Source organism: Chelmon rostratus, chromosome 22, assembly GCF_017976325.1.
Source record: "Chelmon rostratus isolate fCheRos1 chromosome 22, fCheRos1.pri, whole genome shotgun sequence".
NCBI lineage: Eukaryota > Metazoa > Chordata > Actinopteri > Chaetodontiformes > Chaetodontidae > Chelmon > Chelmon rostratus.
In genome coordinates, this window is record NC_055679.1 from 18,198,550 (window position 1) to 18,225,839 (window position 27,290).

Sequence of the window (27,290 nt, forward strand, 5' to 3'; positions counted from 1 at the left end):
GATTCAGATAAGGAAAAACTCCAAACCTCAGGATCCAGCAGGATGCACAGAACCGACAGAAGGAGCAAAAGTAAAACTACAATAAGCAGAAACAGAACGAGAGCATCAGGTCAAATCAAAGTACAAATGGTGAGTTATGAAAAAGAGTGGTTTGCCTCTGCCCTCATGAAAAGCACCGCATGTGAGTCTGTTTACAAATCCTGGTTTGTAGTTTATGGGCCAGTGCAAACCAAACCAAACCACATACAAAAATGCAACAAATTAAACTGAACCATTGTGGTTGAAAGCAGACAAAACACACAGTGTCAGTGAACATGGAAAATATCTTCCACTCAGCAAGGCTCAAATCTGCTTTGTTTGATTATATACAGTTATTTATTGTTGTCTGTGAGAGGGCCTGTACCTGGAATAAAGGTTGGGAGTTCAAATGCCAACTTTTGACTTGCAGAATTTGCTTTGTTTTTTAATAAATATGTTATCAACCAGGCTTGTGGACAACAATAGTAATAAATGTCTTCTTCAGCCACAAACAGGCACCTTCGGTCGTTTTTTAATAGCACATCTTGGTGTAAAGTTTTAAGTGAGGTTAGTGTTAATGACGTGAATAAAGCAGGACAGGTGGTGCTGGAACATTTCGTAACACGCCATGTAACCAGCCATGAAGGACACTGGAGCTCTGGCCAAGGTCTGATTGGTCAAAAGGCTGCACACTTCAAACAGGAAATGACACTGGGAGGGCAAACAGGAAGTGTGAGGCAGAGCGGTAATGTTGTTCCACTGTGTTTTCTTTCCCGTCCGTTCCCATTCCCTCGCTCGCTGTGGCGCGGCGCCAGGCCGAGAGAGGAAGGAGGGAGGAAAGGGAGCGAGAGGGCCGGCGAGAGGAGGACATTCTGGGGAATCCCCCCTCCCCATCTCTGTGGTGGCTCCATCCACATTAAACTGCTCTCAAAATGCTGACTCAAAGCTATCTGCTTCATCGTCTCCAAGGAGCGTCGGACCGCTGTGACGCGCAGGAGAGTTTGAATTCAGACACTTTTGTTTCTGAGGCTGCCAGCCGTTGACAGATGTTCAGTGTTTTATTGTTTTATTCAGTGTGGAAAACACTGGATGCTGAAATAGTATGTGACACTTCAGCTCCTCTGCTGCTGGACGTCTTTCACCGGGTGGACAGAAACATGTCTCCGCTGGGATAATGCTGCTACATGTCTGTTGGAAGTGTAAGTAGGAAATGGTTTGATAGCACGTTAGCTATAATAACTTTATACAGAGATAATGTATCGGCTTTGTCGGTCTGTCTTTTTGTTTTGGAGCCAATCTGCTCCCGGGTGACCAAATCAGACACTTTCCTGCTTTAATTCTTGACAAAAGATGCAACTTTTATAAATTAGATGAACAAGAAAAAACTATCAGCAAATTCGGGTTAAAAATACTGATACTGATAAAGATACTTTCCTTTTGTATGAAAAGTGCTATACAAATAAAGTTATTATTATTACTATTAACAGAAATGCTAAACATGTTTGAGTTTAGCATTTTTTTAAAACTATAAAATATCCCACTCCCTCAGTATAGTATTTTAAGTTACTGACCTCAAAATCAGTCAGGCTGTTCTCATGTGTACCAAACTACTAGAGGAAGCTAGTATGTAATTTCATGTGAGCTATTTTCCAATTTAGCCTGTTAGCATGCTAACTTTTGCATCTTAGCATGTTTTATGTAGTTTGTAAGAGTTTTGCATGCTAGCTTGCTAACGTTAGTTTGCTGCATTAGCATTAATCTAAAAGCACTGCAGAGGCTGATGGAGTTGTGCAAGTGGACACGTCAGATAAAAGTCAGTCATCAGGATTCATCCTCAGGGGATCATGACCTGTCTGTTGCAGATTTAACCTCAAAAGCAACACAGCAAACCTGGCTGAAAACATCGGTATTAGCTTCATGAGACACTAGTGTTTGCACCGAGCTCAGTTTGAGCGTGGGGCCACATTATGAACTGATATACTCAAGTGTGAGTAGCCGTTCATGGTCATATTGTTCCCGTGCATGTTGTCTCATTGGCATTCAGCAGCAGGACTCCTGAGCGCCATGACGCACTGAAGTGCAGCGGGCAGCATTAATCAATGTGGCGAGCAATCAGCACCCGGCCTAATTCAATCACCCCCCTCCGACAGAATGCTGCCATTAGGACAACAGAGGAGTGTGTGTTCATACCGCTGTTACGTCCGTGTGATTTGTGCGCGTGCGAGTCCGTCTGCCAGCCGGCGGCGGCCTGAAACAAACCCCTTCAGAGAGACGAGTGGGAAGAGGCTGCAGATAGAGAGCGTTATGGAGAGGACCGCTGTGTAAAATTGGTGTTGCCACTTTTCTCGCAGTGCGAGAAGTCAAGACAAGAGGCCTGAAAGATGACGGCGTAGCTGCTGGTGTCATTTTCTGTGGAGGGAATTAAAGTTGAAGAAAAAAAAACACACTGTTTGCTGGCAGGCAGCACAGACTTTGATTCACTCATGTTGTGATAAGTGAAGACAGTTCTGAGCTCTGAGTGACAAAAAGGACGTACAGTAAAAGCTTCTGTCCTTCCTGTTGGACTCTTTTTGCGTCCCTTTGAAAAGCCGCCTTCTCTCTTCTTCTTGGGTAATATTTTATTTCAGGTAATCTACCAAAACTCTGCCTTTTGTTTCACCATCTCTCACATTTCCCTTTATTGTAAATTCCTGGAATGATAAGTGTCCCAAATTTTCTCTGTTAGGCGCTGCAACAGTGCTGTTTCACTTGTGTTTCACGCTTTCTTACTCTGCAAATGATAAAAACTGTCTTTCTGCTGCGTAAAGACTGAAGTTTGTGACCAAGTGGCCCTGTAGGGATTAGTGATATGGAACAGCAGATGTAAACTTATATTAAGATTTTTAATGGATAAAAGCAAATGAAACGTCCTCACATTGATGAAAAAACCATAAGGAAATCCAGAATTACCATAAATTGCACCTTTTTCTTCTTTTTGTGTGTTCAGCATTGCCACACTGGCATACTACAGCTAGAAATATTAAATGAGAGCTACTAAAAACTACAAAGGTAAATAAAATCATAATAATTATAAGCGTAATGATACTGAACATGGAATGATCAAACAAAAAGCCAAATATTGTCTGGTTTCAGTTTCTCAAATGTGAGGATTTTCTGCTTTTTCTCTGTCAGAAGTGACGACACATTAAAAATCTTCAGCTTTGGACCCTTTGAAGACCTCAGTGTGAAATCCTGAAAGCCATTGTTCCACATTGTTTTAACATTTCATAAAGGAAGCAATTAAATGAGAAAATAGGCGACAGATGAAAATAATCGTTAGCTGCAGCTTTAATTAACAGCTCCATAAAAACACCTGAATCAGCGTCCGGATCGACCGACCTGTTTCAGATCATCCCAGCTGTCCACTGTTGTCGCTGCGTTTCTTCAGCCTCTTTGTAGCGTCTCTTCTCTCCAAGATCGAAGAGCCAATCGCAGTGTTGACAGCGTCTCGGTTGCAGGTTTGAGTGAAGCAGGCTGCCGCCGGGCCGAGGTCTTATCAGAACAATGCATCAGCGACTCCACCAGACTGCCAGTATCTGTCTCCTCTCAGTCAAGTGGGTGTTACGGCGAAGTGGTGGAGGACCCATTGATCTGGTGCTTGTCAGAGGGCCCCTGTTTGTTTGTTTGGACCTAAGAGTTCTTCCAGGAGGAGACTGAAGGCTCCATCAATATCTTCCTGCTTCTCCACGACTCCGCTACAGTGATATCAGCTCAATCTATATCTCTGTAGGTGCCCCCACCTCTCTGCTGCACCATCACCTTACTTGCTCTTCCCCTCACATGTGAGCCTCCTTTGATAAGCCCTATTGAAATGCAGAATGTGAACCCACCAAAGTTTTCAGAGATCACATATTGATCCCTGGGAAAGTTCTTTCCTGTGAGTGCTTGTAAGGTGAGGAAGCGGTAAGAGGTCTTTGAGAAACCGGCCACGCGGTGCAGCAGCGTTTTATATGACCCGTGTCACCGACGCCCACGGCGCACATCGGACACGCTGCAGCACCTTAACAAGGCCACACAGCCCCCGTGTGAAGCGTAACGCAGCACACAAAGTGAATATACTGGATCCACGAGTTCGCTATTGTAGGTATTGTATCGCCTGAAGAGTCTCTCCAGCTGCAGCTAACCAGATATGTCTTTTTTTTTACAAATGTTATATTATCTATACAATGCCGAGATGATACACCTCGTCCTCTGTGACAGCTGCATCAGAGAAGTGTGAGACCCATTGGACCTATTCATCATCAGGCTGCTTGTGTGCTTTTATCAAAGAGAGTAGTCTTAAAAACATAAAAGCTAATTTAAATGAAGGACTCTGATAAAACTGTAAACTAGTACGAATGACATGTGGGACCAACAACAAACGTAACATTTTATATATTTTGATTAAAATGTAAAAATTACATTCAGGTGCAGTTATTCAACATTAACTAGCATTAACTAGCATATATATTAGTAGCATGTTTGTCTTTATTAGTCATTATAAAGCTACCAGGCCATAAATGAAGAGTTGTCCCTCAATAACCTCCTAATTGCTGTTAGGAGTGAGGAAGTTCTTGCATTAATAAGTGCTTTATAATGACTAATAAAGGACCAACATCCTACTAATATGCATGCTAATGCTAATTATTGATGAATATGTTTAGTTTAACATCAAGTATTAACAATATTATTGACTTACAATAAGGAAATAAAATGATTATTAGATTTAATTCACTTTTTTCCTACTTTTTAATGGATCATTGCAGTTTTAATTGATCCATCTTTTCTTTAATTCATCAGTAAATTACCTCTCGTTCCCTTGTAGGATGCAGTCCTGAATAATCTGAGTGGTCGCCAGATGATTAATGTTTAAGGAAGAAAAATCTTCCTGTCACACAACGTTGTTCATATTTTTCCTGATTCTTCACAAATTGCCGTTTTTGTGAAATACTGCACACTTTCACCATTTGAGGCCTCTGAAAGTCCGTCTTTGGTTGAACTGATCGCAGCTCTTGTGGTGTCTTAGTCAGCCAGCAGCAGCGATGGAAAATATGCACCCACCTGCAGAAATGTGGAGCCGGCTGCAGCCTGTGTTTGACTTTACATAGAAAACAATACATGTGGTTGTGTTGATGCATGTTAGGCGCCACTGGTCTGTTTCAGAGCGTTGCTCCCGCAGCTGCTGCTTTATCAGACGCAGGTGTTGGAATGGCTGCAGTCACTAGAAGGTGACCACCTTTATGTGTCTAAAAGGCCACACTTTCACCTCATGTAGTGGGGTCACAGCCTAGCAACAGTGGGTCTGAGGCATAGCAACAGCAGCCGCAGAGTCAGTCCAGCAATGCAGTAATTGGACCTTTTAAGTCGGTGCCGGAGGAGCGGCGCGCTAACAATTACAGACACGTTTCATCACAAGGACACATGTGCATGTAGCACAGAGCAGTTTATTTGAACACTGTTTTATAGTGACTCCATTAGTGTGAAAAATGAACCTGGCTGCTGGTGTTACACACCGCTGCTGCTCCTCTCTGCATGCTGCACTGTCCTTGGGTATGTGCAGTGTGTTCGTGTGTGTGTGTGTGTGTGTGTCTGTTCAACATGGCAGTGAGCAGTAATGTCACGGTGCGTTCATGTGCCTTGAAGCTCTGTGAAGTGTCGCTGCTCAAGGTCACTTCATCTTTAGGTCGTCTTCTGATGGGCACAAAGACGTAGAGGAGAACATTACTCACCACAGGGGCTGCTGGGAAATCCAGTCTGGATTTGAAACTGGAGGAGGAGGAGGAGGAGGAGGAGGAGGAGGATATAGAGACAGTGGTTTGAGGGGTTTTAGTGGCTGGTGGCTAGCAAAAGGTTTATTTCTTTTTATTTTTGTTGTTTTAATTTTTCATTTTAGAGTTTCTTTTATTATTTGTTTTTTTTCTACTCTATTCTTTTTAATTTTAAACTTTTATTTCTTACTGTTTTTTATTCCTTTACTTACCGTACTCCAGAATATTATTCTAGATTATAATAAATTAGCTGCACAGTAAGTAAAAATTTAGCGTCTAACCAGATGCAGTGCAAATGTGCAGATGTTTGTGGTGGAAAAGCTTCTGAATTAGCATTCAGGTCACAGAAAATGAAAAGTCTCCATTATTCTAATATTCATGATTGCATGTATTGATTGGAGTCATATTTCCATTTGAAACCCTGTGAAATGCTGATCAATTCCACATTAAATCCAAAGGTGGTTTAACAAAGCACCGTCGTGTCAGAGCTCAAACACCAGCTGGATGTCATGTAAAGTGAAAGGTCAACATCAGTGGGATGAATGTGGAAAACTGAGAAGTTACAGCCTGGACGATGCATAAACTGACTGAGTGCAGCAAGATGATGCAGTTACAGAGGAGCAGGGAGGGAGAACTGCATGTGGAATGATTAGAGGTGGAATAATGACGATGAGGAGGAGAGAAACGAGGCAGAAACAAAAAGAGATGAAAGAAGGAAAAATGAACTTACAGCTAACGAGAGAGGTGGAGAGTTTTACTAAACGTTATGATGATGTGTGCTCTATTAAGACATATTGGATGTAATCTAATTTAATGAAAGGATGATCTCAGGCGCACTGCGAGTAATGTCTAACATCATTTTTGTCCATAATTGAGTCTTAAAAGTCTTCATTTCTGAAAACGCGTAGAAATCTGCTGGTGAAGGAAGATGATTTCAACCTGTGTTGTCTATAATCTTCTCTAGAAATGAGTTTCTGTATCTTGAGATGCACCGACTGGTTGTATGTATATGAGGAAGAAGAAGAGTCTTTCCTGTTCGTGTCATCCAGTTGTATCTGATCACTGTTGGCCAACCTCAGCTTGTGGTGATCAGTCAGACTCATGCTATTGGCCTCTTCTGCTATTGCCATGTAAGAACCAGCATCACAGATATAGATCACTCATAGAAGTATAGAAACAGTTAGCTTAACTCTTTACAGGAATTGTGGACAAACCAAGCACCCAGGATGTGTGTGTCTTTGATAAAATTTTCCCAGTGTCGCCACTGTAGAGGACATGTGTTGTTGTTTTTTTACTTGCTTTCTCGTTTTTTGCATCTTTAAAAATACGTCAACTGTCTGCGAGTACCACAAACCAGCGGGTCAGTGATCAACAAGGAGTTGCAGCTACAGCCTGCAATGTTTCAAATTACAAGAAGCACAATCAGGTCTGCATCCAGCCCACAATTAACGTAATTGTGGATGCTTGCAGGTGCACGGTCACATTTGCGATAGCAGGTGCGAGACCCATGGAAAGGACCTCATTTAGATTTAAATGGAGTTGTGCATAGGGAAAAGATAGCAGGGCTTAGGATAGATCCCTGAGGAACCTCATAGGAGTTTCCAGCTGTAGAGGAGGAGAAATTGACTGAAAAGGAAAAGTTAAATCAGTGTAAAGCTGCAACATAAATACCAACCACACTAGGAAGGCAATTATTTTAAACAGTGTACCTTAAAGCACAAAAAGTAAATGATGATAAATGACTCTGAACAGAATGAGACGAATGTTCCTGATAGATGGCTGGTTTGGTAGTATGAATATCTTTTGCCATATCCTAAAACAGCAATGTGATGTTACAGATTTTCTTTGTAAATGAGATTTTTCTGTGTTGAACAGCTGTTAAAAACATCATTAAAATAGCAGACGTGCTTAGGAAGTGTTGAAAATGTGAGAGGGCGTAACCTGAGGACACGGCGTTACTGATGCTGCCGGGTACAAATCATCACTAGGACGCACCTCCTGCCGTGAATTTCCCCCTTTACATTCCGCTCATGTTCTCAGCCTCCCGGTAAATGAACACGAGAAGAAGGCGGTGGGTGACAGACAGAAAGCGACACAATGAGGAGGAGGAGGGAGGAGTGCCGGAGAGCCGAGAAAGGAAGGGAGGGAAGGAGATGCTGTGGGTGAGTGAGTGGAAGCGGTCATTAAAACGAATTTAAAGGATGTGAAGAGGAGGAGGGCGAGCAAAGCAGCCAGCGCTTGCAGGACTGAGGGAGGAGAGGGTGATGGGAGAGGAAACGGGAGTCAGAGGAGGAGATGAGAGAGTTGGACAGTTGAGAGGCATCGTCACCGGTCAGCTGTGCGTGCACTGATCCCCGGCAGCCAGGTGGTTCGTCTGCCAGAGCCACAGAAGAAGAAATAAAAGAGGATTGCTCTGTTCTGCCTCTCCTCCGCTGATCGCCGAATGAAGAGTGTGTGAGAGCACTCCAGCTGAGCGGCATCACACGCGAGGTGAACACATTCAGTGTGCAGGCAACAATCCCCCCCTACTTTCAGCAGCTGCCAGTTGTTGAGTTGAGATTTACAGGCTGTTTCATGTGGACCAGAGGCAACGTTGGAAGCAGGTGAAGCACTTATCAGGTAGTGTGTGTTGAAACGCCGGCAAAAAGTACCTGAGGACCTGTGAGTGGCATGGAGTTTCTAAGCAAACTGTGTTGAAATGTGGAGGAGAAGATAAAGATAAAGGAGGAGCGGAAGATTTAAAGATAAGGTTTTTTTGAGCAGCCAGCTGTAACACGGCACCACCCATCAACGAGCACCAGGTCTCGGAGCAGAAACGTGGTTCCTTGCCTCCCCTTCGGGATGCTGAAATCAAGATCTCCAGGAGCCGGGAGTCGAGATGTGGATTAGGGCATGAGTCCTGAGGAGGAGCCAGGGAGGGATGAGGTTGTGGGAGATGAGAGGGCAAGAGTGGGCTGCCCCTGCCCTGTGGCACGACCGGCTGCCTCCCCGTGAGCATGCAGGTCCTACAGATCGTCAAGGAGCTGGTGTCGCCGTCCAGACGCAGGGCAACGGCCAGGTTTGGAGGTGTGTGCGTGTGCATTACGTCACATTTGTTCACTGGTTGTATTTCTCTATGAAGTTGGACAGATAAAGTAAAAAGATTTGACTCTAAGCATCGAAAGAAATGCCAGAAAGTCAGTGCTGTTCACTAATATACCGTGGACATGATCAGTCTAAAGACAATTGTGGGGGTAAAGCTGAATGTGAGGACAGGGCAGCAGTCCAAAGGATTTATGAACCTTGTGAATGTTTGCAGTAGGTTAGACCAATATCAGGGGCCTTTTATTAAAACTGGTTATTGGCCAGTCCTCCCCTGATACTATGAAGGTCTGGCGGTGTGCTGTCCATGAGTCTCTTAAACCAAGAATGAAAACTTCCCCGCCTCGCTGTCAGGAGCTGTTAATCGACAGCGTCTTTATTAGTTTAATGTAGGTTTCAGTGGAGACGGTTAGTGTCCCGCAATGGTTTAATCCTGCATCCGAGGATCTTCCTCTCTGAGGTCAGTTTCATAAAGATTTAGTAGACTGATCTGTAGAATTAGGCAAGTCGTCGTGCAAACTGGTGTGCATGAAGTGGAGTCCGACCACATCTAAAGGAAGAAGTGTTTCCGGCCTTTCTAAACGGCCAAGCTCGAAGACGGGCTGAAAAACCTGCAGGCATAGACCAGGATCTTGTCCTGCTATGAATTGTACAAACGGGGAAAACAGGAGAGTCTCTTCTTGAAGTCATTTACAGAGCTTGAGAGAGAAGTTAAAACCCTCCATCACCTTCAAACATGGCTAATTCCTGCAGGACGTTGGTGAACTTGTCGTGCTGTCCATTGTCGTGACTTTGACACATACAGAGGTATAATCCACACACACATGCTCGGCGTGCACTGTTGCTAGCTTGCTAACACATTCGATACAGCAGGTTTTTGGTGCAAAAAGTCAAGTTGTGCGTATAAAACAGGGTGAAAAATGCAACAAGATTGAGTGGCCAGTCTGAATATTTAATCTGCTGTTGCTTTAGACATCAACAAATTATAAAGACAGAACATTCATGTTTTCACCAAAGTATAAGCAACTGTTCGCTGTTTGAGTCCGTCGGTCATGGACAACATTGCAAGTGACATTTTTGATACTTGAAGGCTTTTTCGGCTTTGAAATGATCAGTTTTACTAATAAAGCTAAAGATTTTGTTGTCAGTGTCATTGTGGATGAGGTTAAACTTCTTGCTGTGCCTGTGTGGCGTTTATGTGAATGGGAGGGACAGTCCCCTCGAGTCACCACTGTAATAGCTCTGTTGCTGTGGGACACCACAGTGTGTGTGTGTGTGTGTGTGTGTGTGTCTCCTGGAGCTGCATTTCTCTGGTGTGCAATGAATAATGAAGCATGGCGCCCGGGGTAATGGAACACTCTGCGACCCCTGACCCCTCGTCCTGCCTCCTGATTGGATCAGCTTGTATGCGATAGCCTCGATCCTTGTCTATTCCAAAAAAACGGCGCTTTGTTTTTTATTGTCGTAGCCAGAAGTTTATCAGGCTTTTTGCCCCTGCAGGAGGAAGAAAGACACAGCTTGTTGACTTCTTGTTTTAGTGCCTTTCAAATAAAACAGGAGCCCCTGAATTTCCAGAAGGGCGATTTGCATGAATTAAATGAGGGGTTGATGGGCAGGTAAATTGGTGCTTCTTGCAGATTTCTCCTAAAATGTGTTGTAATTAGGACACTGATGATAATTTATGATAATTTTTCCTGTGTACCTTCATTCTCTGTCACAGTGCTGGGTCTGTCCGCCTAAATTTGGGATGTGTGTGGCTGTGTTTTCACCTAGATTGGCTTTACCGAACATGAAAGAAAGTTTGAAGTGATATTTTTCTTTTAGCCTCTCCAATTTCTGTCACTGTTAAAAAAAAAATGTTATCTTATCTCTGTTTGTGCTGCAAAGCAGTAGTCTCTTCCTGATTTGTACCATAAGGCAGTTCTGTCTCTGCAATAAAGCAATCTGCTGCCAGGTCCCAGTGCTCTGAATTGGAAGCGTTAATGTGATAGAAGCCAGTGTAACAAGCTGAATGTGGCTCCTCTGGAAGCCAAAAAGGATTCACTTTTAAAGGCTTTTATGCAGGTACAAAACGCATGTTGTCTCCTGCCACCTGGCTTTGATAACAGCTTTAATTTATCAACTAACCCCACTAGTGCACTCATGGAGGACCAATTAAACCACCCAAGTGTGCGCTGCAGCTTGCATTCCATTGGGAAGTCAGTATTTTGGCAGAAATGGCTTTTGTCCTGAGTCATTGCTGGTAAATGATAGATGGAGGCAGATGTTACATTCAGGCATGCAGACGGTTCATTTTGTGGACTGTGAATGAGCTCAGATATGTCTTTATCTTACACCAGGAGCCGTGATCAAAGCAGCTTAATGTTACAGCTTAACCTCTGAACCGATACCAGGTGACTCAGTGATCATTTTAATGGATTCACCCAGAGGTGTCACCGGCTCTCTGGCCTGATACGCTGGGTTTTTAATAGGGACGGTGAAAACTGAATTACCGGTGCTGGCAGAGGTGGCATGAAGTGGGTTTTTCCTCTTGCACAGTATCACATTGTTTCTTTGTGAAAGCTGTTGTTGAATTATTTTAATAACATCACTTTCTGCCTGTATTTGGTCAGAGGCTACTCAGTATTACACAATAATTACTATCACCAGTTACTGTGACCATTAAAGGAGTGACAACTACTATAATTTCACAAGATATTATAACCTGACAGACATGTAACTTGATATAAACTTAAAATATTTCTTTTAATGACACTAAAATGAGAGAATTCAGTACTGTAGGTCTGTAAATATACATGGCATGATAACCCTGCAGCCCTAAGTGTGAAACCTATCAGTATGTTCTAAGAGGAAAACTCATTTACAGTCATTACTATTATTTTTTCATGTGCAGGATGAGAACACGGCCTGAGTGTGTGGCCCGGGGTCACCATGTTTCTGTTTTTCCTTCGTGAGTGTGTTTTGGTTCTCTGGCCCAACAAGGTTTGACTGACACAAAGTCGACAGCAAAGTTCCCAAATTGTCCAAAAAGAAGTCAAACAATTCACCCTTTCACGATGTCTCAGCGTGGCTCGACTCAACACCTCCACTGCTGCTCTAATGCCACTAAATTCATGTTGTAGTGATTTATTGATTTTTAAAAGTGGAACCTTTAACATGACGATGCTGCACTCAGCCTCCCGCCTCCACACTGCAGCAGTTCGTGACGCCGTCAGACACGGTCGTGAGTGTGTATCACACTTGACGACAAGTGTGCGAAAGTTATTGTGAGGCAGGTAAGTGTGTGTAATCAGCTCTAAAGGCGCAGACACTTAAACAGAGAGAGTGTTTCAGAGATTTCAGCTGCTTTATCGACTGCCCGGGAGCGATTTCGCACTTTCCATTTGGCTGTCGTCTTTATCTCCGTCCATCAGCCCTGCAGAGGAATTCACCTTGGTTCTTCTCTCAGCTTCGATCAATGCAGGCAGATTTAGAGATGGCCTCCAACAGATGCAACACACACACACACACACACACTCACTGCAGTGCCGTGCAGCCTCGAAGGTGCTGTGCCGAGGTGTGAGGTGCATGCCGCTAGCAGATGTTAGCGTGAGTCTCATGATGAGGGTGGAGGTTATAAGACAACACGTGTGAGAGAAAGAGAAAGGCTTACATTTCAGTGAGTTCGCCATCAGCTCTGCAGCGAAGCACAGGCGCCTGTGGCGAATCGGCAGGTTGTGAGCGTGCATGCGATTGAAATGACGAGGCTTCATCAGGAGCAGCAATTATCTCGTTAACAAGTGAGTTAAACAGAAAAGACACCGAACATTGCAGTTACAGTTTGAGCCTCTTAGCTCGTCGCGCAGCAAACCACCTTCCTGAGCATGCTCAGTGACGTCTGCTGTCGTGTTTTATGGATGACAGGGAGCCCTCTGGCAGCGGTTTCCAACCTTTTTCCCTTGTGACCCCTTAGAAGGGAGCAATTAGGGCTGCAACAGTTGTGTCCATTATCGATTCACCTGCGGCTTATTTTCTTAAATAATTGATTAATCGTTTGCTCTATAAATAGTCAGGAAGTTAAAAAATTGACCTTTACAGTCTCTGAGGCCCAGGGTGCCACCATCAAACTGCATGCTTTGTCTGTCCAAAACTCCAAACCCCTCACAATAAATGAGTTATTTTTCGAGGCCTGAAGAGTTGACAAAAATCACACAGATTACAGGACTGTCGAAAACAATATGTACGATTTCCTTTCTTATCCTGTTCATTGTCTCATGACTCATCAGATTTAGCTGGACTCCCCTTGTTGGGGTCCTGACCTCCAGGTTGAGAGCTGCTGTTCAGTGACATGCAGGTTTAAGGTGGTATTAGGGGCCCCTGTGGCTCGGCTGGTAGTCGTTCGCTCAGTCGCTGGTTTGATCCGAGTCAACATGTTTACTGTACTTAGTCTCTTTTTATTTTTATATGTTTGGTGTCTTTTAAGTCCAAGATCCACTGAGGAAACATGTGAGAGAAATGAATGAGACCTGCTCTCCTCTCTTTCATAGAACAGCTGCCTGACAGACCTTTGAGCAGGGCCTGAACACTCCATCCTGGTCCGTCTTTTCCGTCACTGTATGAACGTGAAACAGGGTATTTTGGGAAAACACGAATCATCTTTTTGTTAGTTAAAGAAAAATCTGTCAGCATATTGGCTCGTGGCTCAGCTCCAGCAGCCTGCAGGAGCCCCGAGGCCTCAACCTCGGCCTTCATTTAAAGCTCAGTTCACACTGGAGTAGAATTACCCCGGGACCTCATTATGAGTTAGGAATTCACATGTCCGTGTTTTCTGTGAGTCTTTCATAGAGGACAAACAGAACCTGAGTTTCAGTCCGATTCAGGGATTATCTCCACATCCTGTACAGCCGAAACAGAGCGGGACATGCCGAGCCTTCTGAATTTGTTCCCCAAATACTATCAAAGCACTCATTAATAATTTCAGCTGCAGCCTCTTTGAATCTCAACCCTGAAGAAAATTAAAGTAGCACAGAAAAGAAAGCAAGAAATCCAACCACAACCCACTCAGGACGGTCTGTGAGGGTCAGATGAGCCCATTAAACCACATTTCCATCCAAAGTACCCAGAACTCTGAGTCCCAGGAGCTACTTTTCAAGGAACTAAAAGGTTCCTTCAGCCTGTTGTTGTCTTCGTTTCCACTGCGGTCGAAGAAGATTAAGCAAATGAGTCTGCTGACATGAAAAAGTAACGGCAACAAACAGCCTGGATTTCTTCTGTAGCTCCGTGCTGACGTGTCAGAGCACACTTAACAAAAAACAAGCCGGTCTGCAGCTGCAGATTTTTCAAAATGACGACCGAAATAAAACACAGCAAGCACTCGACCAATTGCAAATGCTCAGCACATTGAAAGCCCTGCCTCCAAAGTTCCTGCACTTTTAGACACTTCTGACCCCAGAACAGGGGATCCTCACTGAGATCCTCCAGAGGCTCCAAGTTGGAAACATGCCTACAGAACCACTGCTCCATCCATAAAGATAAAGAATTATTTTAAAAATAATCAAGATAAGTTGGTCTGAAGGTAGAACCATATTGTCAAACTGTCATCTGTCATTCATGATGTTAACATTAGACCCAACTTTGCACAGAGGACTCGTCTCATGTCGTCAGATCTGGAAACTGACGACATTCATCAGCCTCTCTGCTCGGCTTTTGGTTTGCCATCTTTTTAAAGAGTTGTGTGTCTTTCCTCAGTGATGGGAGGAGGAGCGGAGCAGTTTGGACTTATAGCAAACCTGAAAACGCTGCTGCTGCCAAACTGCAGCCTTCTCCTGGTCGACACCATCAGCAGCCCAGTAGCTCACTGCATTATTCAGCAGCCCTGATGCTTCTCCCTCTGCCTCCTGTGGCATCTCAACACTCAACCAGAGGAGAAAACGGTCCACTCACATATTCAAATACTGCGCCTTCTTGTGTTGTTCAGGCCAACTTGTGAACCATCTGTAGGGACCATGTGGGTGCGTAGGCTCGTACATGTTTGTGCGTTTATGTCTATGTTTGCAGCTTGAAGGGAAAACCGCATGCTGGTTAGTTCAGGACAGACAGACAGTCCAGGCCCAGCGGGTATCAGGCTGAAGCCGCCCGCTGACATCCACACGGCAGCAGCCGGGCTAATTGCCTGTCTGTCCTCCCTAAAGGGCAAAGCCGCGGCGCTCTTCACGCCGCCGCTGTCGGCCGTCGTGGCAGAACGTTTCAGTCTGATCTCAAAATGCTGCTTTTCCTCCAGTGGTTCAGCTTCATGTCAGCATCTGGGCTTGTTTCATATCTTTCAGTGCTCGTGTCAGATTCAGCAGACTGTATTGATCCCGGCGTGCTGTTTGGTCTGGTCTTATTCAATAATGTATCAGACGACTCTCTGCAGCCCCCGAAACCTCATCACTGAGTTTAGGTTGTTGTATTGAATGTGTGCTGATATGATGGAAACCTTGATTCATGTCAGAAATGTGACTCTTGTCTTGTATGTTTCTGAATCAGACCCTCCACCGCTAACAAATGTGCCTTCAACCAACTCTCACACAGTTTTCTCCACTGCTGAATGAATACGTTAGGGCGGCAGTAAACTTTTGTGATGCAGTGACCTCCATCTAGACCTGTTAGCTTAACCGCCACTTGTTTTTTATATTGCATTATATTTCATATATTCAGTGGAGAAGACTCACTAATGAAGGGTTAGGCACACACTGCGCAGGAGCTTGAAAATACTGCCCAAAATAAGACTTTTGAATCAAATTGTGAGGAAGATTTGTGATGTTTCCCACCCCCTAAACATCGTGACAAGGTTCACTTGAAGCTGATAGATGATATTCATTAATTATGGCCCAGCGGTGCTGTCCCGGCACCGGATTTCAAAGAGGACTTTTAGTTCTCTCTGAATAAAATGAGGCGAAACAAACTGAATCCCAACAAGTCTTCGTAAGATTCATCAAGCGGTTTCCAGCCCTCTAGTCTGGGGTTCACAACATAAATAAAACTACATTTTAAAAAAATCACACAGTACAAACAAATTCCTTTAAAAAGAGTCTAAAACATCTGTATCTGCCTTGAAAGACATCATCCGGTCTGATCTCTGGCTGCGCTGGAAGCAGCTGACGTGCTGGTTTTCCGGTGCTATCCGCCCCGACTTGTCTGGTCTTGTTAATGACAAACTGGTGACGGTCCTGACTTTGGTTTCTCTGCGGCGTCGCAGGTTGCCGGGACGATCGGTCCGACTTGTTTTGTGTTGGAGCTTCGTCAGATTAGTGTGGGATTTGACCGTCGTGTTGCATGTGCGTTACTCACGGCTGAAGTATGTTACACGCTGCTCCTGGAGGCGTCTCGCCCTAAAATTTAAATCCATCCAACCACGGAGGCATCTTTTCCACCGTTTGTCATCTGCACATGCTCAGTGTGACAAGATGACAGTTAATTAAGTCCACTTGCTGGGATACAGCCTCTAAATCAGCCTCAGTCTTTCATTTCGACAGGATAATAATATTCTTACAGCACAGAAGTCAGTCTGGGTTTAATAGCAGTGTAATAGCAGCAGACGTGGGCGCATGTTGTTTACATGCCAGAGAAACCAGGAAATGACTTCAGAACTGTAACCAGTGAGGAAACTGGACTCGGCCTTTGAGGAACGGTCCCTTTTCTCACTTTCTGTGAGAGCTGCAGAGCTTCTTCTATCTCTGAACTATCTGCTGAAGATAATAACACGCTTCCTGTCATCTGAGAAATGCAGCTCCGCGTGCTTTACGCCAAGAGTCAACAACTGATAACAAGTTCAAAGAAAGCAGGTCATTTAAACAGTGTTTTAAAATGCAGCTGGAGTGATGAAGAGGGGTCTGATGATGGTGTCTCTCCTGGGATGTACCTGTATTTAGCTCCTCTGATCTGTACCCACATTTAGCCTCTTTGAGCGATCTGACTGCATCTGATTATCTTCCAGACGGCTGTTTTTCGCCCACTGACACACACTTTGATATTGATTAATATTTGCCTTGTGGGATTGTGTATCGGCGCTGTAGCGCTCTGCTCACCTCTCCTCTAACGTTACATTAATCTGTCCTGGTCTGTTTCTGCAGTGAAGACACAGGGAGACACCTTCCGCTCGTTTTCACTTCCTATTGACATTTAGAGTTGATGAAGAACAAGAACACACTCCTACACAAGCCAGTAGCTGGTCCATTTAAGCAAATGTTCAGTCCTCATATATAACAGCACCACCTCTGAGTAGCAGCATGTTGGCTCTTTGTTAGCATGAATACGCAGCATTAGGAGGTTATTGAGGGAAAACTCTTAGTTCAGGGCCTAATAGTTGTAGGATATGGTCCTGCAGAATAATGCATTAATAAGTGCTTTATAATGACGAATAAAGAGCTAGTATGCTACCAGTATAGATGCTAATAAGCAGCTACTTAATGGTGAATATGTGCGCCTTAATATGAAGTGTTACCACTTATATTTGAGCCAATAATCAGTGCTAATCTGATTTAAGTTCCCATTTAACCAATTGGAAAACTATCTGTTGCAGGTTGTATTGATGCTGATCACTACATTAGTGCAGATTCATTTTTCAGTGCTGTTCCACGCGTAAATCACGTATTTGGCCTTTGCTTTTGTTTTTTTGTTGATTTCTTTCACAGCAACGTTCAGGTCAGAGGTGGGCTTTTCCATCTTACTGTCGTATTCTGTTGAGTGGATTCTGGCGGTCGTGTACTTGTAATGTTGAGATCAGTTTCCTTATTTGTATCGTCATCTTGGTCTGATGTCAGAGGCCTTTTCATGAGCATGTTATCAAATGAAATTTAAGTAAGAAATTAAAGTTAAATAAGTTGACTCAACGATTCAGTTGACGTCTATGTTTTAATGAGTGAGAAGGCAGAAACAAAACTGCTTCGACAAACTCTTTAAATGAGATGAGCAGCAGAAGATGTGAAGCCCTGATTAAACATGTTTCTGACTCATTGCTCCAAACACTGAAGGCCCTGATTCATAATTATGAAGTTAATACGCATGAATTATTGATTTGATAGACTTATAAGTTTGCATGGGAGATTATGACTCCTGAAAGTGATGTGACAGGATGAGATGGATAGAGACCGGGGTTCACATCCTGAGTCCTCTGTGGGTTCAGGGCTGGACCTTAAAATCACTTTGGTTAGAGAAAGATCCTGGTTCTGGATAATGAAGTGAAGCCATTTAACCCTGAGGGTTATTCATGTGACACGACGGCCTAATGATCATGATGAACATGTCATCGGGACGTTCAGTGTCAGCATTTTACAACCAAAGTGAACATTTTCTACAACTGCTTTGTGTAGTTGTGTACTCGGCTAACAGGATCATTAGCTACAGACACAGCTGCTAATAGAGAGATCAAACACTAGACAGCTAGCCAAGAGTTTCAGCTTGGCTTTCTGACAAATAATTTATGAATTAACATTAATTAGCTACAGCTGATGCCACGGGCAACACAACAGGCTAAAAATGCTACGTCTGCTCCAGGATTGCCTGACGTGGTCCACAGAATCCACAGAAACGTGGTTTAAAAGGACTTCCAGAAAGTGGGCGTGGCGTCTGAAAGCGGTAAACCTGCGCCCCCCCCCTCCTCTCGCCGCGACCCCGGAGCTTCAGAAGTGATAGCAGCACTTAAGTCCCATCCGCCGACTCTCCGCTCACAAACGCAGACATTTCCTGTAGCGATGGAGCTCGGAGATAGAGCCGAGATGACAAGAGGACGCTCGTTTCAGCCTCCGCGCCCTCCCTCTTGCCTCTGATACGCCACATCACAAGACCCCTCATGGCAGATCGCATCCATTTCATCATGAAGTTTTAATGGAAACTGTTAATCATCAAACTGTCATCATCTGGCCACGTCAGATTCTCTCTTTCCCAACCTCCACTCATAAATACTTTACCGGAAAAGCAGCACAGCAAAGACCTTTCCAGAGAAGGTTTTATGGGCAGTTGGGAAATGTTTTAATTGCTGAATCGGTTGCATAAATGATCACATCGCTGTGGTACGATCAGCTCAATAATTGGTCCCCTCCCTCTATGAAGAACATTTCTTGGTTTTGAAATGACCAAACTTCAACTCATCCGATCGGTCACATTTTATTTGAGTGACATTTGGAAAAGTTTCCTCTCATCGGCTGGCTGTAAACAGTCCTTCCCTCTGTCCTTTCCTCTCCTCCCTCGGCTGCGTCGAACAGAGCTTGTTGTTGTTGTGTGGTTGTGTTTGGGTGGAGAATGTTGCGAGTGGGACTGACTCGCTCCTGAAGTCACATTTCTGTCTGTTCGCAGCTTCAGGAACAGGCAGCAGCATTGTGAAGCCGGCGTCTCTGATCTCACTTCTCTTTGCCTCTCGCTCGTGTTCCCTCTCCGTCTGCGGGTGTGAAGCAGTGCGCAGCCACGGCGATGGGATGAGGTAGCTCAGGTGGTCTCTTGGTGTGCTGGACCCGGTTGAACTGATGCGGACTAAGGCTCTGACTCGCTTGGAGGTTCCAGTGGATCATTTGAAAAGAGGTAGAAGATGAAAAGATTCTGTCCAGTTGTGGATTCGGACATTTCTGCTGCTTCACTAAGACAATACAGGCGAAAGACAATGTGATGGGTACACATGAGGGTTTTTGGTTTTAACAGCTTTCTATAATTAGATTTAAATGAGTTTATTTAATAGTAAAACTTGTGTGATGGTTTGTGTTGCAGTCCTCTGAGCCCTGTGGTTTTAATGCAGTCCAGGTAGTGAGGAAAAATGTATAGAAATGATTCCAAAACTACCAAAACGATTCTCCAGGAATCTGGTGAATTTCCATTCAGCGTGTGTGTCTATGCAAATGTAAAGGTGTTAAATATTGGTACAAAAATCCATAAATATCTGGCCTTCAGACGCTCATACTGAGTCCAAAACTTAATATATTTGTGGTTTTCAGTGAATATACAGTACATAGCTCCTAGTATGCATAATTTATATGTGGGGAAGATAGATGTACCCACTTGTTTCTGCAGACTGGACAACCTGCACAGCACAATTATTTTAAATATGGATGAATTGCAGGAAAACATCTGAGAATGAATCCTGATGATCTGACTTTTTATCCACCAACAGGACAAATTTACCTCTAAAATGACGACTTTCTGTCAGCCTACAGCCCTTTTTTTTTTTTTTTTGCCATGCTAAACTTTACCATGTTAGCATTTAACCCCCTGTACAGTCACTGTGATACGTGTTTACGTGCTAATGTGAGCGTGCAGTGAAGATGCATTGGGTAAGAAGTGACTGTAGCGCTCTTCACACAAACAGCACATGATGTCACACAGCAGCAGACGAGCGATGAGGCAAGTGCAGACGCTCCACAGCAAACTATTATGTGCTAGCACTCTGCTTCCAAATATAACGTCAGAATGCTAATAATATATGCTAACACAAGCACACAGTGTGGAATGTCTGCAGTTGCTTCACTGGTTGTTAAATGGGTGAATGGGTGCTACGTCTTAGCATGCTAACATTAGCATTTGGCTTTAAATGGAGCTGATCCAAGTCACCCTGAAGTCAGTTCAAAGGTAGCATTGCTTTTCCTCTGATGCCATCCTCTGGACTTCTTTTGCTCCACGTTGGTGGAAATCTTTATTTTTCATTCACGCAACAGCTTTGTTTTCCGGCACGTGAAGAGTGTGACAGTTCAGCGAGCAGGAAGTGCAAACAGCAGCCTGATCTGACTTTGTTCCGCCGTGTTCTGCAGGAACCTTTAAACAAACAAACAAAAAAAATCAGTAGTCACACATTTTGGATGCAGGATTAACTGAGTGGGTGCAGAGTACAGACACTGTGGAGGTTAATTATTTGTCTCCGATTGGCCGGTTGTCACTTGGTGTCACGTTCATGTGGTGGAGCAACACAGACGGGCAGAGGCAGATGATTGTTTTGGAAGCGCAGTAATAACATATTATGGTGTGTTGTGAAGTGTCTGCCTCATCAGTTGTTTGTTGTGAAGTGGGTGACATCATCTGGGCTTTGTGTGTGTGTGTGTGTGACATCTGCCTCAACGTACTAAATCATCACATATCTGAATGTGTGTGTGGCGATCATGTGTTCCCTGAACGCCACAGCCAAACTAAATAAAGCCTCCAATCAACCTCCCCACTATTATTATTATTCCTCTTTCTGTGCATCTACGAGAGGACGAGAGATCCACAAGAAGTGTTTGCAGGGGAGCAAAAAGCTGCAACAAGCGGCGACTCTGCAACATAAAGAACATGGAGGGCTCATCACAGCAGCCAGAAGAGGGCTTGAGGGGAGCAGAGGAAGCGAGGAAAGGCTGTTATTATGCTTGTCATGTTGTTCATTGTCAGTGCTAGTCATTAACAGCAACGATAATGAGGAACAAACGCACAAATACACCCCACAATGCTTCCTGTCACATGGCCTGTGCTGTCGTGGTCGCCAGCAGAATCAGATGTTACTGTGGAGCAGATGATCAGCCACACGTTTCGTTTTTTTTTTTGTTTTGAAGAAAACAGTCTTATCTTTGGATGTAAATGCAACAACTGCTGCAAATTCTGCAGATTATTTTCTTTATTATTATTTACTGATCGCTTGTTTTGTCATTTTCGCTTAAGACGAACGAGAGAGCGGACCAGGCTCAGGGTAGCTGAAGCTGTTAGCTTAGCTTAGCAGAGAGGAAGAGTAACACTTCAAACTACTAGTTCAGAAGAGGTAGAGGTAGTATTTCATCCCCTGCTCGTGTACTCTCAGCTGCATACTGCTCATCTTTCCGGCTGACTGCAGTATTTCTATGTTGGGGCTGTTGGGGGTGAACATGACGTTGCCTCGTAGTGTCCTGGGGGACATCGCAGAGACATTGGGAGGATGATATTGATAGAACCGGACCAGGATCAATAGATGATGTCATAAAGTGGATGTACCTTTAGTCTTAGTGTTTAATAAAATGTGATTATCAGAATTGTTGCTGATTAATTGTTCAATCAGTTAATTGTTTCCCACAAAATACCTCCACACCCATAAGCTGCTTTATGCTAATTCACAATATATTGATGATTCACTGCACCCATTGGCTGATATTATGGCTGTTATTGATATTCTAATATTGCTGGCAGCATCCTCTCTTCAATATAACAGCATACAAACTCTGAATTTGAAGTTTTATGCTGAGTATCATTAGTTTTTTCAGTCGTGATCTCACTTTGATCACGCAGTTCATCACCTTCATTAAACCTGGAATCTAAAGAGCGTTATTATATTATTCATATTATTTATACATTTTAAAATAGATGAGTTGTCACCCTTTTCAGCGTGCTTCAAAATGTATTTTTTATTTATTTCGCTGCATTGAGACCTGCAGTTAACATCAGATACTAAGAGAAATAAAACATTAAAAGAAAAAATGCTCGCTGCACGTCGTCTTTGTCTTTCCTGTTTGACAAGCGAGACAAGTGCAAACATGGAAATCACAGCTTCGAGGCTGCTGGATGAAAATACAACACAATGTGCAGCATTCACCTGTTAGCGGTAAACCCCGGTGAGGAAGCTGCACCTAACTTCCTGAATTCTTCACATGTCGTGATGGTTTCAGTCGAGTTGTCACGCACGACTCTTTCTCGACCTCTGTGGTGACGGTAAATTCCCACGTGACCCGAATGCAGCGCGAAGGGCAGAGCCGGGGACAGGGCGGCGTCCAGCTGGTCCGGCGGGTGACTGACGGGGACATTTTAATCACAGCAGGACGGGGACAGTTAGCTGGAGCTGACACCAGCCTCACCGCTGGGAGCTCAGAACAGAGGAGGTGGAAGGTCAGCATGGGGGGGGGGCTTCTAGCCTTGTAATGAAGGATAAGCTGATGAAAAGGAAGAGAGGGAGTCTTTTAAAGGAGTAATCCTCCCTGAGATCCTGCTTAACTGTTGGATGTTGTGATTATTGTATTTGTACTTCACGTGATGTCATCCTGGTGTTTTATTGTGACGCTGCGTTCAGACTTGATTTCCTGGTTTGGAAATCAGAAATTCTGAAGAACTTCCTCTTGAGTTTAACTAGATTTAACTAGAACTGATTCTCTTTGTGTCATGAATGTCTTTTTCTTTTTTTTTCACGGAAATCCATCCAGTTATTGATTTCTTTCCGCTGCTAACATGGCTACGAAACAAAGAGCTAATGTACTTACAAAACCGCACAATAAACCACGAAATGCAAAGCTCAGATGTAACGCAGCTGACGACATGGTCTCATCTCCAGGTCCACTGATTCCCGTCAGTGTCGGACACGAGATTGTGGGGTTTGATTCCCCTGAAAAATATCCCACTTCCTGACTCTTTTCAGTTCTAGTCATAATTTCCACTACTGCTAGCCCCTCGTGTCCTCTTTGAGAGCACATGATGTTGCACACACTTCCGAGCCGCTAAGATAACACACCTTGTAAACTGTGAGTCACGGGGGGTCTTCTGCTGAACTCCCCGGACCTGCTACGAGTCCGACGACGACCCTCGGCCACAAATAAAAACACCCCCCACTCGCTCAAGCTTCGCCACGGATGCCGGTGTGATATTTGAAGCATGAAAAGGGGTCTAATTGCATCTAGCTTAAGTCAGGACACTGTGGAATACTAATTTGGCCGTGAGGGGTTCAGGATCAGGGCTGAGCGTCAGTGCAAAGAAAGGGCTGAATCCCATTTCCTCCCAATTCCTCCTCCCCTCACTATGGGAACCACAGGGCCTCCCGGGGTGGAACTCCCAGCAGAAAAAGGCTTTACTGTATTTATTTATTTGCCCCTGACAGTTTTGGCTCGTTTCGCCCCCCCCTGCTGTGTGTGCTCTCGGCAGCCCACGGCGACATGCCTTTCACGGACACACACCATCCTGTCATAAAAATGCCAGCCGGCTCAATAAGGAGCGTGTTTGTTCGGAGCGTTCTGGAATTCCGGTGAAGCCTTTCCTCCCGTCGAACCCCCGAGACCCGGACAGGAAGCTGGAGAATGAGTGGAGTCAAATACTTCCTGTAAAGAGCCGAGAAACTGTCAGAAAGAGAGGAATCAGGAGCTGCAGGGACTCCAAAGATCCTGCAGTTTGACTTTAAAACTGTTTCTAGCTGACGGCGTCTTTAGTTGAGGAGCATCAGCTGTTTTCTTTATGTGTATCATAAGTTTAAAAAGTGGTTATTGAACAAACTGAATTTCACGATATTTTCATGCAACTGGATTAATCCTGATTGGTTTCTGAAATTCGTCCAATCAGTGCAGGTTTCTAACAGCTGAGCCTCAACCTCGCATCAATCCGTGTTCTTCATCATAGTAATTTACATGGCAGCGTGTTTGAAGACAAAGTTTTAAAATTCTTCGTTTAACGACCCCACACATCAGCTTGTTATTGTTGTTATCATGAGCATGTTAGCTACCAGACATTAGCACGTAGCTCAAAGCACAGCTGTGCCAAAGTGCGGCCCCAGCTGTGGGCTCATGCCTTCAAACGTATAAACACAGTTTTTGGCTGGCACGGTTCCCTAAAAGGATAATTGTGGTTTATTACAACCTGGGATTTATTTTCGCGGTTTTTATATTGGTTATAGTAACATTGTCTCACCAAAGTAATCCCTGAGGTCTGGGAAAACGGCAGCAATGCTGCAATGAAGTCTGACATGGAGAGAAACAGATGCAATCAGCTGTAAACAAACATATTATTATAAATTTACGGTTTTACAGGATTAAACATGCAGAGAGGGCGATGAAATGCACGTATCGCCTGCTAAGAGCGCTCAGTCATCACCTGTTATCCACCAAAACAGTTTGATGAACCAGGAAACTGAAGCTTCTCATGTCATGTCTCTGACCAACAGTGTCTCCGTGAACTTCCTGTGTTCCTTCATGTCAGCTGCATGGATGGATGAATGAATATCCAGCAAATCGGTGTCTTTAAGCCGTTTGCTGTGTTTTCTCCTCTCAGCGCTTGTAGGTGTGATTCATTATCAGCCTCCATTACTACGTGCGGCACACTACATTCAACATAAACACAACATGACCCCACTTAAAGGAGTGTGTGTGCCAGCTTTGTTAGCACACATCCGATGTTTGGAGCCTCTCCTGGTTGGCTGAATCAGGAAGTGTGTGTGTGTGTGTGTGTGTGTGTGTGTTTGTTAGCGGTGTGAGTAATAAACGCCGAGTGGAAGCTGTTGTGGAGAGCGTTGATTTACAGTCCTGAGGTGCACGGAGAGGTGAGATTTGTCTGATCGCTGTGAGTGTGTGTGTGTGTGTTATCGGTGTGTACAGTGTGCTGCGTAGGCTCAGCAAACAGAAAGCTTTCTGCAGCGGCGTGACGCCTCTCAGCTGTCAGTCAGAGGAGCTCCTCTCATCAGTCGGCTTCACAGAGGCACAAACACAGAAACGCACATTATTCCGCCAGGCTGAGGTCAGGCTGACGCGCTGGCCGTCCTGCGGCGAAGCTTCCAGCCGGCTTTCTCTGCTCTGAAGAGTGTGTGTGTGTTCTCCACGTCAGCTCTTGGCTGTGGCAAACTGAGGCAGAGTAACACAAAGCACGGCTGTGTTGACAGAATAATCTCATGTATGAGCAACAGCCCTTTTAACACCTCAGAGAACTCACAGGAAGTCCTCCAGCAGAGGTTTTTGGATGATTTTTACCAAAATGCAGCGCCAAATATCTCTAACGATCAGTGTCAGTTTAGGCTAAGAGCTGCAGCATCTTCCCATGTTTTACCTTTAAAGTCAAGCTTGCACAGTCTGTGACGAAGGAGCTGAGCTTTTATTTGTCTTTTAGTCATGCTAACGCTAACTAGACGGGTGGTAATGTCAACATGTCAAATGTCTGTTCAAAATTTCCACTTGAATTATTACAGGATACTCTGAAAGTAATGACTGATAGGGATGAATGAGCAAGATTAGTGCTAACACAGCATGCTAACAAGCTAAGTTTTAGATGTTAGCATTCACTTGTTTACTGTTTCCTGCAGAATAAAAGCATTTTACCTCCCGTTTGAGGACAATGCTGCATCCATTGTAAACTTTGAACTTAAAATTTGACACGTGAACGAGGTAACATGCTAAATGTTACATGCTTAAAGTTAGCATAGCAAAGCTAACATGCTGGCTGATACAAACATCAGCGTGTTCATTCCCACTTTATTACTTAAGAAAGGACCTACTGTTTATCTATTTATGCCAACATACGCTCATATCATTACATCTTGTGCAATATACATAGTTTTTACTGTTGTGTACTTATTTCTACTGCACAATCGTACAAACACTGTATTTATTATCCAATTATCTGAAGGCAACTCTTGTGTATAATGTACATATTTTTTTTTTTATTCTCCATCCCTTTTTATTTGATCTTTCCATGTCTCTCCTTTATTCTTTGCTGCATGTAACAGTTTAATTTCCCCGGGTTGGGATTAATAAAGTTTTATCTTAACTTAAGTTGCTCTGTAGCCTCTCTTGTGGCCTCGTTTGTCGTCTGTCCTCTCAGCCCAGACTGTTTCTTGTTTGAAACTACTGATTAAAAACACTGACGGTTGAGACCCAAAAAACCATCAGCATGATGTGCAGCTCACCTGCAGTTTACCAGCTGAATCTGCTCCAACGCTCTCGATTCTCCTCCAGTTTGTGTAAAAACATCACTGCAAACACAAAGCGTGTGATCACTGTTTGCTGTTAAAGTTTGTGCTGAAACTCATTCATCTTTTCTCCCTCTGCTTGCAGCGTCTGATACCGAGCAGGATGCGGCGGTGAAACTTGACCAGGAGCGGGCGGAGATAGTCGCCAAATATGACAAGGTACGGCGAGGACTCCGGCAGCGAGCCTTCTCTGTCCTGAAAAAGTTTTGGTGAAGCTGTAACTTTACAACAATAGTATTTTCTTGTGGTCATCCACAGCCAAATTCCAGCCGCTCCCTCATGCTGAGACTCCACAAACTTCACAACACTGCGGTGAAAGCTCGCAGTAAATCACCGCTTTATTGCCCGTGAAGCACAATAATAACAGCGAGCTGCGTGCAGCATCCGCCGCTCTGTATTTTAAACATTTTCATGAAGTGAGCAAGGCTGTGATTACCACGCGAGAGCCACGGTATCCTCAGCCAAAGCTCGTTAACTGCCAGTGAAAATTAACATGTAAATGAAGCGTTATGCCTTTAAAAGCCACCTCGATGGTCCACACGGTGCACGTTCAGTGGACGAACACTGACTCTGCTGCAGGACTGAGGAGAGGAAGGAGTCTATCTGTGTGTGTGTGTGTGTGTGTGTGTGTGTGTGTGTGTGTGTGTGTGTGTGTGTGTGTGTGTATGTATGTGTGTATACTGAGTGACACCTCTATTCCACAGCCCGGCGGTATCAGTCGGACCAGCCCACCACGCTCAGTTTGTAAATTAGTCTTT

General features: G+C 44.2%; 1 protein-coding gene across 3 annotated transcripts in view; it reads left to right on the forward strand.

Moving 5' to 3' along the window:
- usp6nl (USP6 N-terminal like) overlaps positions 1–27,290 on the forward strand; it is a 73,403-nt gene that overhangs the window by 22,031 nt on the left and 24,082 nt on the right. The window contains exons 1-2 of one of the 3 annotated variants that reach the window (XM_041963884.1): positions 900–1,217; positions 26,618–26,691. In XM_041963884.1, coding sequence (XP_041819818.1) covers positions 1,193–1,217; positions 26,618–26,691 — 99 coding nt within the window. In that variant the 5' untranslated portion in view covers positions 900–1,192. Of the gene's footprint in view, positions 1–899; positions 1,218–19,242; positions 19,422–26,617; positions 26,692–27,290 lie in introns of those variants that run through there. The other 2 variants (XM_041963883.1, XM_041963885.1) reach the window with 2 other exon arrangements.